Source organism: Equus quagga, chromosome 9 (genome assembly GCF_021613505.1).
Source record: "Equus quagga isolate Etosha38 chromosome 9, UCLA_HA_Equagga_1.0, whole genome shotgun sequence".
Taxonomy (NCBI): Eukaryota; Metazoa; Chordata; class Mammalia; order Perissodactyla; family Equidae; genus Equus; species Equus quagga.
The window spans coordinates 41,421,399-41,437,277 of NC_060275.1; the positions used below are offsets into that span (position 1 = coordinate 41,421,399).

The window sequence follows — 15,879 nt, forward strand, 5'->3', positions numbered from 1 at the left end:
TCATCTGCAAAAAAGGACAGTTTTATTTCTTCCTTCCCAACTTGTATGCCTTTCATTTCTTTTTCTTGTCTTATGGTATTAGCTACAACTTACAGTATGATGCTAAAAAATGAGTAGTGAGAGGGAAGATCGTTGCTTTGTTCCTGATCTTAGTGGGAAAGCCTTCAAGTTTCTCACCATTAAGTATGATGTTAGCTGTAGGTTTTTTGCAGATAGTCTTCATCAAGTTGAGGAAGTTCCCCTCTATTCCTAGTTTACCAAGAGGTATTTTTTAAAGTCATGAATGGGTGTTGGATTTTGTCAAATGCTTTTTCTGCATCTATTGATATAATCATGTGATTTTTCTTTTTTATCTTGTTAATGTGATGGATTACATTAACTGATTTTAAATGTTGAACCAGCTTTGCATACCTGGCAGAAATCCCTCTTGGTTGTGGTGTATAATTCTTTTTATACATTGTTGGATTTGATTTGCTAATATTTTGTTGAGGAGTTTTACATCCATGTTTATGAAGGATATGGTCTGCAGTTTTCTTGTCTTGTAATGACTGTGACTGGTTTTGGTATTAGGGCAATGCTGGCCTCAAGAATGAGTTAGGAAGTATTCTCTCTGCTTCTAGCCTCTGAAGATTGTATAGAACTGGTATAATTTCTCCCTTTAATATTTGGTAGAAATCACCAGTGAACCTATCTAGGCCTGGTGCTTTTTGTTTTGGAAGATTATTAATTATTAATTTGATTTCTTTAATAGATATAGGCTTGTTCAGATTGTCTATTTCTTCTTGTGTGAGTTTTGGTAGCTAGCGTCTTTCAATGAAGTAGTCCATTTAATCTAGGTTATCAAATTTGTGGGCATAGAGTTATTCATAGTATTCCCTTATTATCCTTTTAATTGTCCATGTCATTCCTGATATTAGTAATTTGTATTCTCTCTCTTTTTTCTTAGTGTGGCTAGAGGCTTATCAATTTTATTGATCTTTTCAAAGAACCAGCTTTTGGTTTTGTTGATTTTCTCTATTGATGGACCTCTTGTTTTCAATTTCATTGATTTCTGTTCTAATTCTTATTATTTCCTTTCTTCTGCTTACTTTGGATTTAATTTGCTCTTCTTTTTCTAGTTTTCTAAGGTGGAAACTTAGATTATTGATTTTATATCTTTATTCTTTTCTAATATATGCATTCAATGCTATTAACTTCCTCTAAGCATTGCTTTTGCTGCATCCTACAAATTTTAATGTTATGTTTTTATTTGATTTAGTTCAAAATCTTTTAAAATTTCTCTTGAGGTTTCTTCTGTGACCTATGTGTTGTTTAGAAGTGTGCTGTTGTATCGCTTCATATTTTGGGATTCTCCAGTTATCTTTCTATTATCAATTTCTAGTTTAATTCTCAGTAGTCTGAGAGCAGACATTGTATAATTTCTATTCTTTTAAATTTGTTAAAGTGGGGTTTATGGCCCAGAATGTGGTCTATCTTGATGAATGTTTCATGTGAGCTTGAGAAGAATGGGTATTCTGCTGTTGTTGGATGTAGTCCATAGATGTCTATTATATCCAACTGACTGATGGTGGTGGGGAGTTCAATTACGTCTTTACTGATTTTCTGCCTTCTGGATCTGTCTACTTCTAATAGAGTGGTATTGAAGTCTCTAACTCTGACAGTTGATTCATCTATTTCTTCTCACATTTCTGTTAGTTTTTGCCTTGTGTTGTTTGATATTCTATGGGTGGGCACATACACATTAAAGACTGTTACATCTTTTTAGAGAATTGACCCCTTTATCATTATGTAATGCCCTTCTTAATCCCTGATAACTTTCCTTTTTTCGATGTCTGCTCTGTCTGAAATTAACAGAGCTACTCCTGTTTTCTTTTGATTAATGTTAGCATGGTATATTTTCCTCCATCCTTTTACTTTTAATCTATATGCGCCTTTATATCAAAGTGGATTTCTTATAGACAACATGGTTGGTTTTTGGTTTTTGATACACTCTGACAATGTCTGTCTTCTAATTCGTGCATTTAGACTATTGATGTTCAAAGTGATTACTGATATTGTTAGATTAATATCTATCATATTTGTTAGTTTTCTACTTGTTGCCTTTGTTCTTTGTTCCTTCTTTTGCCTTCCACTTTTTCCTGTCTATTGTGGTTTTAATTAAGCATTTTGTATAATTCCATTTTCTCTCATTTCTTAGCATATCATTTGCACTTCTTTTTAAGCTTTTTTTCAGGTGTTGCCCTAGAGTTTGCAATATACATTTACAACTAATCCAAGTTCACTTTCACATAACGGTATACTGCTTCATGGGTAGTGTGAGTACCTTACAGTAACAAAATAATCCTAATTCCTCCCTCCTGTCCCTTGTATCATTGTTGTCATTCATTTCCCTTATATACAAGCATATATATATATACATAAGCATACATAATCAAATGCATTGTTGCCATTATTATTTTGAACAAACTGTTATGTGCTAGATCAATTAAGAATAAGAAAAACAAAAGTTTTTATTTTACCTTCACTTATTCTTTTGTTGCACTATCTTTTTTTAATGTAGATTTGAGTTTCTGACCTATATTATTTTTCTTCTTTCTAAAGAACTTCTTTTAACATTTCTTGTAAGGCAATTCTAGTGGAAACAAATTCCCTTAGTTTTTGTTTGTCTGAGAAAATTTTTATTTTTCCTTCACTTTTGAAAGATAATTTCACAGAGTACAGAATTCTAGGTTGGTGTTTTTTTTCTCTTAACACTTTACCATTTCACTCTCTTCTTACTTGCATGGTTTCTGAGCAGAGGTTGGATGTAATTCTTATCTTTGTTCTTCCATAGGTAAGGTATTCTTTTCCTCTGGATTCTTTCAGGGATTTTTCTTTATCTTTGATTTTCTGTAGTTTGAAAACGATTTGCCTAGGAGTAATTTTTTTTTCTACATTTCTCTTGCTTGGTGTTCTCTGAGCTTCCTGGATCTGTGGTTTAGTGTCTGACATTAATTTGAAGGAAATTCTAGGCCATTATTGTTTCAAATATTTATTCTTCCCCTTTCTCTCTTTCTTCTCCTTCTGGTATTCTCATTATGTGTACATTATACTTTTTGTGGTTGTCCCACCATCCTTGGATATTTTGGGATTTTTTCAGTCTTAGCTTTCTTTGCTTTTCAGTTTTGGGGTTTCTATTGTTATATCCTCATGCCTAGAGATTCTTTCCTTAGCTATGTGCATCCTACTAATAAGCCCATCAAAGGCATCTTTCATTTCTGGCTCAGTGTTTCTTATTTCTAGCATTTCTTTTTGGTTCTTTCCTAGGATTTCCATTTCTCTGCTTACATTGCCCATCTGTTCTTGCCTGCTGTCTCCTTCATCCAACAGAGCCCTCAGCATATTAATCCTAGTTGTTTTAAGTTTCCTGTCTGATAATTCCAACATCTCTGACACGTGGTTCTGATGTTGGCTCTGTCTATCCAAGTTGTGTTTTTTGCCTTTTAATTTTTTCTTGACAGCTGAACATGATGTACTGCATAAAAGGAACTCCTGTAAATAACGCCTGTAGTAATGTGGTGGTAAGGTATCGGGGGAGGGGAAGCATTCTAAAGTCCTATGATTAGGTCCCAGTCTTTTAGTGAATCTGTGCCTCTGGATGGTGAACTTCACAAGTGTTTCTCAGTTTTTTCCTCCCCGCTTAGATGGGACAGGAGGACTAGAGTGGACTATTTCCCTTCTCCCATGTGGAACTCGAGAGCTGACTGAAGTTGGGTATTTCCTTTCCTGAGCTCAGTTAGGCTCTAATAATGCCTGGTCAGGTTAGGCTCTGGTTAACTAGTTTCTCCTGAGGACAGGTCTTGTTAAGAAGAACAGAGTGCTCTGGGGTATTTCAAAATTGTTCCTGTTCCCCTCTTCCTGCTGGACGCGTGAGGAGATTTTTCTCTGATATTTATTATGAGAATCTGTTTGAGCCCCTAGAAAGAAAACTCACAAAAGTATAGGGTCTTCTATGACTGGGTCCCTGGAGTTTTTAACTCTCAGACTTGTTCATACTGACCCTACATCAATTTGTCAGTTGCAGTGCAGGTTTTCCTAATCTGGCACTGGTTCCCTTGGTGGTTGCCATTCATCAGTCTCTGCTCTGGCGAGCTGTGACTCCTTGTATTTGCCTGTTTCTCCAAACCTGGGGGCAGTGGTTTATCCTGTGTCCTCATCTGTCTTACGGATCCAAGAAGAGTTGTTGATTGTTTTTAGTCTGTTCAGTTTTTTTTTTTTTTGAGCTAACATCTGTTGCCAATCTTATTATTTTTTTCCTTCCTTCTTCTCCCCGAAGTTCCCCAGTACATAGTCGTATATTGTAGTTGTGGTCCTTCTGGTTGTGCTATGTGGGACGCCACCTCAGCATGGCCTGATGAGTGGTGCCATGTCTGTGCCCAGGATCGGAGCCAGCAAAACCCTGGGCCGCCAAAGCAGAGTGTGGGAACTTAACCACTCAGCCACGGGGCTGCCCCAGTCTGCTCAACTTTTTACTTGTTAGGATGGCATGGTGACTTCCAAGCTCCTGACGCATGGAACTGAAAACTGAAAGTCCTGTCTCCCTTTTTTTGTTGTTGATGTTTTTCCTTCACATTGGTTTTGTTCATTTCCTTTTCAGTGTATTTATAGCTTACATATACGTGTTTCTGCTGTACTTAAGATCTTTTTGTTGTTTATTGTACAATCTCACAGGTTAATGTTTGTGTGGGGTAAACTGATCAAATGTTATCAGATCTTTAATATAATTAGGTACATTATATCTCCCATTTGCTATTTGTGTTTATGATACCTTAACAGATAGAATATGCTATATATATAGCAATGCATTTATCCATTAAAGAATCTATTACTCTGTCAATAGGGTTTTCCTCTATGCTCTGAGGACCATCATATGTTCAACCAATGAGTTACTAGTGGACTACATGGCTGCCAAACATAACCAGTGAGCAATGTCCCAGCCATCCTAAGATGAGTGATTCTACAACGGGTGTTGTTTTCTCTGCTCCTGGGTTTTATTTTGAATTCTGATAAATAATTTTGACACAAATCAACTTCCAAAGTTATGGCACAAAAGTGCTCTACCTACTACAAAAGAACAGGGTGGAGGACCAGGCACTAGGTTAGAATGCAAATTTTCTGGCAACTTGTGATGCCAGAAAGGAAACGCTTGAGAAAACAGAAAATAAAGAAAATTAGGAGACTGGCAAAAGTCTTTTGACATTTTGAAGGACATCCCAAACACTGCTAAAATCTGAGAGTTTGGGGCAATTGCTTAAGTATAATGCTTAAAATACTTCCCATAGGAACTGTAGGATCCCATATAACTAAGTCCAGTTACAGCTCTCATTTCTAAGAAGGTCTCCCCACGCTGAACTGGGTAAGCGTGTGTATGTGTTTTTCTGATTGGCTCTTTATGAATTTCTCCTATATGATCTAATGAGTTTTCCAGTTAATGCTTTTTTTGGTTAATTATAAACTTATAAATACTGATAACCATTTTTTATTTTTTATCACTTTCTTTCCACTACTTTTACCTCTAAATTTTCTTATCCTAGGGCTTTGGCTAATTCTTGCCAATCCACGTCTTTTTCATGATTTGTATGGGGATGATTCTGCATTAGTCATAGTGATGCAACTTGCTTGAGACAGTTCTGTACAGAATAAGAACATATTTTCTTATCCATATTTTATGAAGAGTTTTTTTTTTACTTTTTTATTTTTTAATTTTTTTTAAAGATTTTATTTTTTCCTTTTTCTCCCCAAAGCCCCCTGGTGCATAGTTGTATATTCTTCATTGTGGGTCCGTCTAGTTGTGGCATGTGGGACGCTGCCTCAGCGTGGTTTGATGAGCAGTGCCATGTCCACGCCCAGGATTCGAACCAACGAAACACTTGGTCACCTGCAGAGGAGCACGCGAACTTAACCACTCGGCCACGGGGCCAGCCCCTTTTATGAAGAGTTTTAACATCAGAAGTTGTTCAATTGCATCAAATGCTTTTCCAGCCTCTACAGAAGATATCGTATGCCGATAAATTTCTGAGAAATTGCTCAATCCCATTAGCTCTTAGGAAAGTGCAAATTAAAATCCAAATGAGATGCCATTATATTCTACCTGAAATGCTGATATTAATAGGTTTGACTATACTGTGTGTTGGTGAGAATGTGAGCAACTTGAACTCTCAAATGCTGTTGGTGGAGAGTAAACTGGTATAATCATTTTGGGAAATTGTGTGCCATTTTCTCTTAAATCTGAGCAGGCACATATCATAAAACCTAGAATTTTGACTACTAGGTATATAACCAATAGAAATGCATATATATGTGCATATATTTATACTAGTTTTATTCATAAGAGAGTGAAATTGAAAAGCAATGTCTATTAACAAACAATAGGATAGGTAAAAAAAATAGGGGTATATTTATACAATTACTTTAAAAAAGATACGGTATTTTTTCTATGACCTAATATGTTGGATAGTGTTAATAATTTGCCCAATGTTGCTAGGTTCTTGCATTTCTGGGGCATTTCTCATTGGTCTTGGTGAATCAGTATTATTTTTACTTTTCAGGCTGAAAAGACTTTGGCTTCTTCCTATTTTTTGATAAATCTGATGTCTCTAAAGTTCTTATTTTTCACATGTCTTGTTACAGTAACTTACATCCTTCCTGTGACTATGAACTTGTAGGTTTTAGCTTAAGTCAGGACCTCAGTATTCCAAATTCCCCTTTTCAGACACAGAACCACTAAAATTCTCTGCCTAATTTACCTGAACTCTATTTCTCACTTCAGCATTTACCCATTTAAGCTCTGACACTCGTTTTTTTCCCAGAGTGATTCAGTCACTAAAAGAACAGACTGAGAAAATCCTATGAGCCTTATGATGTTAAACATGATAAAAATTGGACATAAAATGGCCTACAAATGTCCTTCATTACAAGTTATTCTGTATCATAATTCCATTTCTTGGAACACTTTTGTCTGCCACAGCTATAAGATTCTTGATATGATAGAAGTACACTTTTATAGTATATTATCTTTCATTTATACATTTTATTTTCTACTTTTATGAGGCATTCACCTATGAAGAGGGCTCTTTTGATAAAATGCTCTGGGTGAGTTAAGGCGAAATACCTTATACTCCTTGTTACACTAAACCCAAAGGAATATACATAATTATGTAAAAGGTTAAGAGTGTGTTCCTTCCTTCATTCCATAATTATTTATTGCTCTGCTTTTGTCCTAGGTCCTAGCATACTACTGTATATCACCAAAATGGAGTCACGTTCAGGAAATGACTTCTTAAAAAATTAGATGACTGTGGGTATGCTATTTTGACTCTAATAAGCAGCTTCTTTTGAACTGTGTCAAGGAACAGGAGGTTTTTTTTCTTCTTCTTTTTAACATGGGTATGTGTATCAATAAGAAAGGTCTCTCTCAGGGGCCAGCCCATGGCTGAGTGGTTGAGTTTGTGTGCTTCACTCTGCCGGCCTGGGGTTTGTGGGTTTGGGTACTGGGCGTAGACCTACACACTGCTCGTCAGGCCATGCTGTGGGGGCGTCCCACACAGAAGAACTAGAATGACTTACAACTAGGATATTCAACTATGTGCTGCGTCTTTGTGGAGAAAACAAAAGAGGAAGATTGGTGACAGATATTAGCTCAGGGCCAATCCTCCTCACCAAAAAAGCATAAAAGAAAAGAAAAACAAAAGTCTCTCTCAGAGTTACTCAGGACTAACCACTGTTTAGAATTCAAGGCAGCTCTAGGAATGTGGATATTGTCTGTTCAGCAGCCAGGTCTATGGACCTTCTCTAGGGCTGAGGTGTCCAGCTGGTGTGCACAATGCCCAAGGTGCCCCGTGCGTCTGGGTTACACATGTGCTGAGGCTTTGATTTTCCTCAGCCTACAGGTGGGCTGCGTGGGGCCTGGGCAGTGGAAGACCCCAGCAGGCAGAGAGGCAGCCACCCACTTTTAACCTGGGGGGTGGGGGAGCGCTTCAATAGTGCACTTTCCCAAATATAAGACATACTTATTTAAAAATTTCTTTAATATAACCTAAATAAGATATAGGGACTAATTTTTTTTTTTTCTCAGCAGCATTCTGACCATATTTATTATGGAAATCAGCAGGAAAATGGGCTTTATTTAAGATAAGTTTCTGTACTACAACAATATTTTGGAATATATATTCCATTTTATAATCATGCCAATGTCTAACTTTTATACAATCTACATTCCAATTATACAAGTAAAAAGAATTCAACTGTCTAACCATAATTCAACAACCTAACAATTTTCTTTAACTGAATCTCTGATGCTGAGACCATGTATTAAAATATATAAAATTAATATATTTTATCAGTGATTGTAATATGGAGGTCTGCACCCTCAGCAACCATAAAAGCGAGATTCTATGTGCCATTTTCTTTCATTCCTACTTTTCCCAATTCACAGGAAAAAACATCAATTTTTATTTTACCAAGGTTGTGAGAAAATCCAAAATACTTTATGGATTATATCCTCCCTGAGCACAGACCAACTAAAACGTCATCCATCTCATTAAACAAGCACATTTTTCTTTTTTGTTGTAATTGCAATCTCAGTAACATATTTCTGATTAATTCAAATAGAAAACCATTAGTTATAACTTAACCTATTCAGTTTGATACTCAAATATTTAAGAGCATGGTGCCTCCAGCAGACAGAAAATAATCAAAGGAATGCCTGGTGGTAATAAATGCAGAAGAAAGCAGTGAAGTGAAATTTACTTGTGTCTTACTATTGTTATGTCTTACTATTATAAATTTAAGGTCTTTTTGATATCATAAAGTTAAACTTACCAGATTTGTGCAGGGTCACTCCTCTGTTGTGGGTCTTACCTGGCTCCCGAGGAAGTTGATAGTCTGGGCTTGAAAAGCTTTCGTTAGCATTTCTTGGACTTAGTATATCTTTACAAATGAGCTGAGACCCTGAGGCATCCCTCAGACTGTGACAGACTTCGTGGATGACTCGGGAGGAAAGTTGGTTTTTAAAGAGGAAGAGACCAGCATCACTTGTTACTGTTGGCAGACAGTGATCTAAAAGAGAGAATTTTAAAAACAAATTTAACAAATATTCAAATTATGCTTACTAGGTGTCAGGCTCTCCCAAGCTCTTTAGAGGATTAACTCATTTAATTTAATCCTCACAACAACCCCAACAGGTACTATGATGATCTTCTTTAACTGACAAGGAAATGGAGGCACAGGGAGATTAGGTAACCTCTGAGGTCACTTGACCAGAGACTGACTGGGACTCAACCCCAGGCTGCCTGCCTCCAGAGGCTCGGCTGCCTCTGTATGTGACTGTTGATAAATCACGCTAAAAGGTACACCGACTCAGCTGGTTTTCTGGTCCATGCTTTACTCCAGGGGAGAACCAATCAGTCTTTTTTGTCTTTCTTCCATTTGAAAAAATTTATTTTCTACAATTCATTTTTTTCTTGAGGTATAATTGACATATAACCTTCAGGTGTACAACATAAGGATTTGATATTTATATACACTATTAAATGAACACCAAAACAAGTCTAGTTACCAGCGTCACCACACATAGAAAATTTTTTTCTTGTGACATGACCTTTTAAGATTTACTCTCATAGCTACGAATTAGTCTTAAGTACTGTGGTGAACTTGGGAGAGATACAACAGCAGTCATCCATGCCAGCCAGGCACATATATACACAGACCAGATTTCTTGAAATAAGAAATAATCATCAATTTCTAAGATGCTAATACTTCCCTCTTGGTTTTATAGTGAACTTTCCTTTTTAAAAGCTAACCTTTCCTGAGAAGAATTATCCATCGCTGAGCCAGCATGGTGGTATTAGCTTTGTAAACAAGCAGTTGAACTGGTGCAAATAAAGAGAGATGAAAAGTCAGCAGGGTCGGAGAGGGAAATACTACAATTTTGCTTCCTCACCTGATTCATGGATTTCTTTCACTTGCATAGGTATTTTCCTTTTTTACAAGTGAGTTTTATCTTTTCTTTAATATGTTGCTCCACTTCGTATTTCAGATCCCCCTTCCGCATTTTACAGTTATCTTGTTTAATCCCACGGCCTTGCAAGGTGGTATCACACCCACCATTTGAGGGCAAAAAGGCTTACAGAGGGCAGTAGCTTGCCATGAGTTGCACAGTTAATAAAAAGGCCTTAGTGGAATTATAAACTCAGGTGTCTCAGGCTCCACATAGCATAGGACCATTTCAGACACAATTTAAGGCATGTGCATCTTGCTAACGAGATACTAAATTTGCTCCCAATCAAGCGATGGTTCAATATCATTGCATCAGGAAATACTGAGCAAATAATGGCAGTAGGGGGCATCCAGCCACTTCCTACATGATTAGTTGAAAACGACACACCTGCACACATACGTTGGAAGGATGTGATAGAGGTAAGGATCCGGACTAATTTAACCAGGAGAAAGCAGCCGCTTTTGAACAAAGGGTAGCCTAGGGCCTAAGAGGTGGATTAAAACAATTCGCCAATTGAAGCTGGTCGGTGCCGCAGTGCTCAAGGGCCTATTAGCTGCAAAGAAGTCTTTGCTGCCCTGCCTGAACGGACACAGCTACAGTAGGACTACAGAGGGCTGACCTTCAGATAGGAAGGCAAGTACTATTATACGGCATATACATAGATCCATATCACATTCTGACCGTGTGTTTCTATAGCACGCGCAGGATGGGAGGTTTCACGAATCTAGGACCGAAAAACACCACGTTCCCCAGCGTGTATTTTGGGAGGAAATCACCCTATTGAAGTCCCCTCCTCGAGATAACCCTTTCCCTCCAGGTGCATCATCCTTCATTACCGATCCCAAGGGTGGAACGTATCCCACGCTCGAGACCTGTCCCTTAGCCCTCCGCAGCGCGCCGAGCGCAGGGTCGTCGGGCGGGGGCGGCGGTGACGCAGGAGGCTGCCGGGGCCCCGGTCCCGGCGCGGGGGGAGGGGGCGCTCGCTCGGCACGGTGCGGCGCGGGCCAATCAGCAGGCGCGGTGTTTCGGGCGGGCGGAGCGGAGCGGGGCGGGGCGGGGGCTCCAGGTTCCCTTGGGGGCCGGCGCAGCGCCGCGGGCCGGGGTTTCCTCCGCGGCTGCCCCGCCCTTTCAGACCCGCCCCCTCTGCGACCCAGACGCTGCTCCGACGGCGCCCGGCCTCCTCCGCTCTTCCCGCAGCGCGCGTCGCCCGGCCGCCCTTCGCCTGGGGTCCCGGGGCCGTGCGGGGTCGGCGCCGGCGGGGCCGCCTCGCCCGGGCCGGCGGCGGTAATGCTGCTGCGGTTGCGGCCTTTGCGGCCAGGCGGGCAGCTGGCGGTGGCCGGAGCCGGAGCGCGCTCGCCGCTGGCCGGGACGCCGCCCTCGCCCGCGCTCGGCCGCCGCGGGGCGCCGGGGCCCGGCGCGGCATGAGGAGGAGGCTGCGCACCGGCGAGCTCTCAGCTCCTCGGCCCCCAGGGCCCCCGCGGGCCCCCGCGCGCCGCCTGCAGCCCCGGCGCCCACGCTAGCCCACGCCGGCCCGAGACGCCGCGGCCCCGCGGAGGAGGCGGCGCAGGCCTGCGCAGCGCGGGGCTCCGGTCCTGGAGCGGGCGGACGCGGGGAGCCGGGCGTGCTGCAGTTTGTGCCCCTCTCCGCAGGGGCGCCGCGCGCAGCCTGCGCCTCTCCCCACCTGCAGCCCCTCCTCCCGCCGCGGCCGGGCGGAGGAACCCTTGTCCTCGCCCCTCCTCGGCCTCTTCGGCTCCCTCCGTCCCCGGGCCCCCCGCCCCGCATCCCCTCTTCCCCCTCCACCCCTTCCCCCTCGGCCTCCCGCGCCTCCCCTCCCCCGACTCCCCGGCCTCCCATTCATTCCGTCCGCTCCCTCCCTTTCCTCCTTCCCGCTCGGGCCCTCTCCCCCAGCGCCTCCCCGCGTGGACCCCGCTGCAGTCTTGGGGTTGTTAGCCCATTCATGGAAGTTTAGGGCCTGGACGCTGCCCCCGAGGCCGGCCTGAGCGCGCAGCCCGAGCTGCTGGCCGGGAAGAGGAAGATGTCCGTGCTCAGGCGGATGATGCGGGTCTCCAATCGCTCCCTCCTCGCCTTCATCTTCTTCTTCTCCCTCTCCTCGTCTTGTCTCTACTTCATCTATGTGGCTCCGGGCATCGGTAAGCACCGAGACACACCCTCACTTCCCACGGTCACACTGAGGGAAAAGCAGGGTGTTACGGGATTTGGAAGCTCTATAAACAGGGGACCAGCAGAAAAGATATGTTTGAAGTGTTATTTCAGACACGTTAAATAAACTGCTTCGGGCCCTGGCTTTGGTATGTGAGTTTTGTTAATGCACGTTTAGGTAACTTAACGACTGCATTAAATGGGCACAGCAAAATTAGGTGTGATGGCTCAGGATGCCCTGGTCGCTTTCTTGAGTATTCATAGCAGCTTTATCCGTTTAATATCAAGTCTTTAAGCTTCAACTTATTGCTTAATCGTAGTTTTATTCAAACACCCTCAGATAGAATAACTGGCTGCAACAATATGATGATGAAACCAGCAGCAGGGAATGTGGAGTTCAAGAATGTACATATTCTCGCGTTCTAGGTCACTTTAGAATGGGGTCAATGAACATTTGTGCCACACTTTAGGAATTTTTAGGCAACGAGTTGTCTTGTAAAGACAATGCTCTATTATTTAGTCTGCTTGGGTCTGCTTTTCAAGGGGAGGTAGCCTCTGCTACCTTTTAGGGTGACTTCTGAGATAAAATAATGATTAAAATAACAATTATGCCAGATAGTTTGAAATTTTAACCTACTTATCATCTTTTGGCCTTTGGTCCAAAATACACTTTTGTATAATCTGCTTGAATAGGCTTCTTTGTCAAATATCCTAATTCCTCAGCCCGCTTTGGTTGAAAGGTGCCGATGTGGCATTCTAATGGATGAAAAATAGCTTCATATGGATATTAAAATCACATGGTATTTCCAAAACTTTTCTGAGTTTTTCCTGGTTATTATGTATTTAATGTTCAGTTACTTAGTAACAACGTGCATCTCCTATCATTTCTTTTTAGACACTAGTAGTCTTTTGAGGCAGTGCCATTTCTCCCCTTTTGAGCCAGGGCTAGTTCTCCCCATTTTCTCACCAAAAATGTGTGGCCTCTTACAGGGTGAAAACACCTGCAGAATTTTGAGTTGGAATTATCCTTTGGGTATGGTCTTGTGTGGTCATATATTACTGTAATGAATTGCAGGGGGGGAAAGCAGAAGCAAACCTCATTGAGACTATTTCCTAAAACAAAATTACTCCGTGACTTTTTATGGACTAAATATTTGGATTCAAGTAAGATGTGTAAGCTCAGATGATGCTTGAGAAGACATGAATTACTGAAGCCTCGAGGCATCCCAAAAGAGAAGTTTGAGGTGAAAGTTTGAAAAAGTATGACTATTTTAACATGTTATTGTCTTTCAGTGCAGTTTTTCCTTTAGGCTAAATAAAATACTCCTTGAAATCTGTATTAGAAATGACAGTGGTAGCTCAGAGGGTTTGAGAGTAGTTAGCCACAATATTAAGCAGGTTTTTCTTAAAATCCTCTTCCATTTTGGAAGTCTTATAAATTAACTCCTCATTCTACAGCAATTTTACTTTCTCATGTAGCTCTTTAAAGGTTGGACATCTTTGGGGGGTGTTATTTTGTCAGACATTTAACTTTGGGAGATTTTGGAGGAAAAGTTTTTTTGCCCTTAGTAATTTTCTTTCTTGGTATTTTGGATAACATATTACAGTTATGTTACTCAAAGAGGTAACCAAAGGAAATTAGAATTCCAGCTTTAATTTGATAATCATCCATTTTTTTTGTTAGTGCCTTAATGTATCTATAGATTCTTAAAATTCAAATGATATGAAATACACATTTTTCTTATTTGTATGCTGTATGTTTGCTATAGAACAATCACTGATATGTCGTAAATTTGGCAACTGTCTTACAGGCAATTAGGTCAATGTCATTTAAACTACTCTGTTTCTGTGGGTTTTACAATTTATAACTTTAAAAAAATTGATTAAAACCAGTAAGAAGAATGAAAACCAAAAGTTATGAAGTGTTGTCAGTTTGTTAAACTGAATCTATTTCCTAAACCCAGTAATATTTAGCAGGAAGAAAAAAAAAGAGGAAACCTCCTTGTTTATCTTTTAATTTTTGGGAAGCAGTTTTTCCAAAATTCACGTTTTTGCTTGAAAGTTCAAATTTTAGCATTGGCAACAAATACTGTCAGTTTCTCTTGACATGTCAGGCTCACTTTGTTCGTTTTTGGGAAAATGTAGGTCAAATACAGAAGTCTAAATAACCATAGTTTGTCAGTTCTTTCAAGTAAAAATGATGTTCCATGAAAAATGTGGCTGGTTCAGCTCACATTGCAACCATCAGTTGCACAATTTGATTTTCAAGACAACCATGGGACTTTGGTATGCTGAAGAAATGCTTTTTGCATTCTTACCATTTCATCACGGATTTCTTATTAATGAGACATATCCAAAACTGATTAGTTCTTATAACTAGCTTACATCAGATGTACGTAGAGTCTTTTTGAAATAATCCATATTTTAGCCTGAATTACATCTTGGGGCAAAACATTTTTATGACTAAAATATATGTTGTGTGAGAGCACTTTTTTTTTAAGATTGGCACCTGAGCTAACAGCTGTTGCCAATCTTTTTTTTTTTTCTTTTCTTCTTCTTCTCCCCAAAGCCCCCCCAGTACATAGTTGTATACTCTAGTTGCAGGTCCCTCTGGTTCTGTTGTGTGGGATGCTGCTTCAGCATGGCCTGATGAGCGGTGCTGTGTCCGTGCCCAGGATCCGAACTGGTGAAACCCTGGGCCACCGAAGCAGAGTGCGCGAACTTAACCACTCGGCCATGGGGCCGGCCCCAAGAGAGCACTTTTTATTGATCTTAAATAAATGTTTCAAATCTCTTCTGTTAAAAAGTCCATATTAATCCAACCCACATCAACCTGTTTGGTAGTCATCAATTGTATTGCCCGACCTTTTCTGTCCAGAGAGCTATTTTTGTCATGTGCCTTCTTCCCCCAGGCAGTCTGTCATTTTAGTTAGTCTTCCTTAGTCTCCTTCACCTGCGTCCTTCCCTCCCTCCCTTTCTCCCTCCCTTCTGAGCAGATAGTACCACACAGTTGTAGACAGTGTAATCTGTTCACTTTCCAATGTTTTCTCACATTGCTGAACAGTTTCTTGGCTGTTTAGGTCTTAATCTTGCAGTGAGTTCCACCAAAGCTCAAAGCTCATTATTTTAAGATAATTTGAAGGATTTTCCTTGAAATGTCTAATTCATGCAGGAAACACAGGGATAGTCTTTATATTATGAACTTTAGTACCAAGGGAACTTGATCTGCAGACCCCCACCGCTACCCCCAGGAAGTCCATGGACAGATTGGCCTAGCCCATCCAGTAGAGGCAGATTCCATGAATTGTTGCTCATTCTGTTTCTGCCTTGGTGCATGATTGCAGAAAGATAAGTGTAGTTTCTCTCCAAGATCTTGTCCTGGAAGGATGGAAAATGGAATTCCATTTAGTATGAAACTGTTTCTAATATAACTTCCAATACCACATAGTCATTTTCCTGCTACAGTACCAAAGGAGTAGATGAGCTGACTTACAGATTCATTCAGCAAACACGAATAGGGCACCTCGGAGAGGCTAGACATTGTTTGAAGCACAGAAGATAGAGAGATGACTAAGACAGTTTCTTCTCTCATACTACAATGGGTTGAGCACCATGAAAAAGCTACAGCCAGTCCTTGGAAAGTGTGCAGTGGAGTGTGAGGGTTGGTTAAGACTTTGCAGAGG

General features: G+C 40.7%; 1 protein-coding gene across 2 annotated transcripts in view; it reads left to right on the forward strand.

Annotated features, from left to right (window-relative positions):
- The first annotated feature begins 12,071 nt into the window (after nucleotides 1–12,071).
- The window catches only part of B4GALT6 (beta-1,4-galactosyltransferase 6), a 79,222-nt gene continuing 75,414 nt past the window's right edge, over nucleotides 12,072–15,879 (forward strand). For both annotated transcript variants that reach the window (XM_046672051.1, XM_046672050.1), the window contains exon 1: nucleotides 12,072–12,186. In XM_046672051.1, coding sequence (XP_046528007.1) covers nucleotides 12,072–12,186 — 115 coding nt within the window. The remainder of the gene's footprint in view (nucleotides 12,187–15,879) is intronic.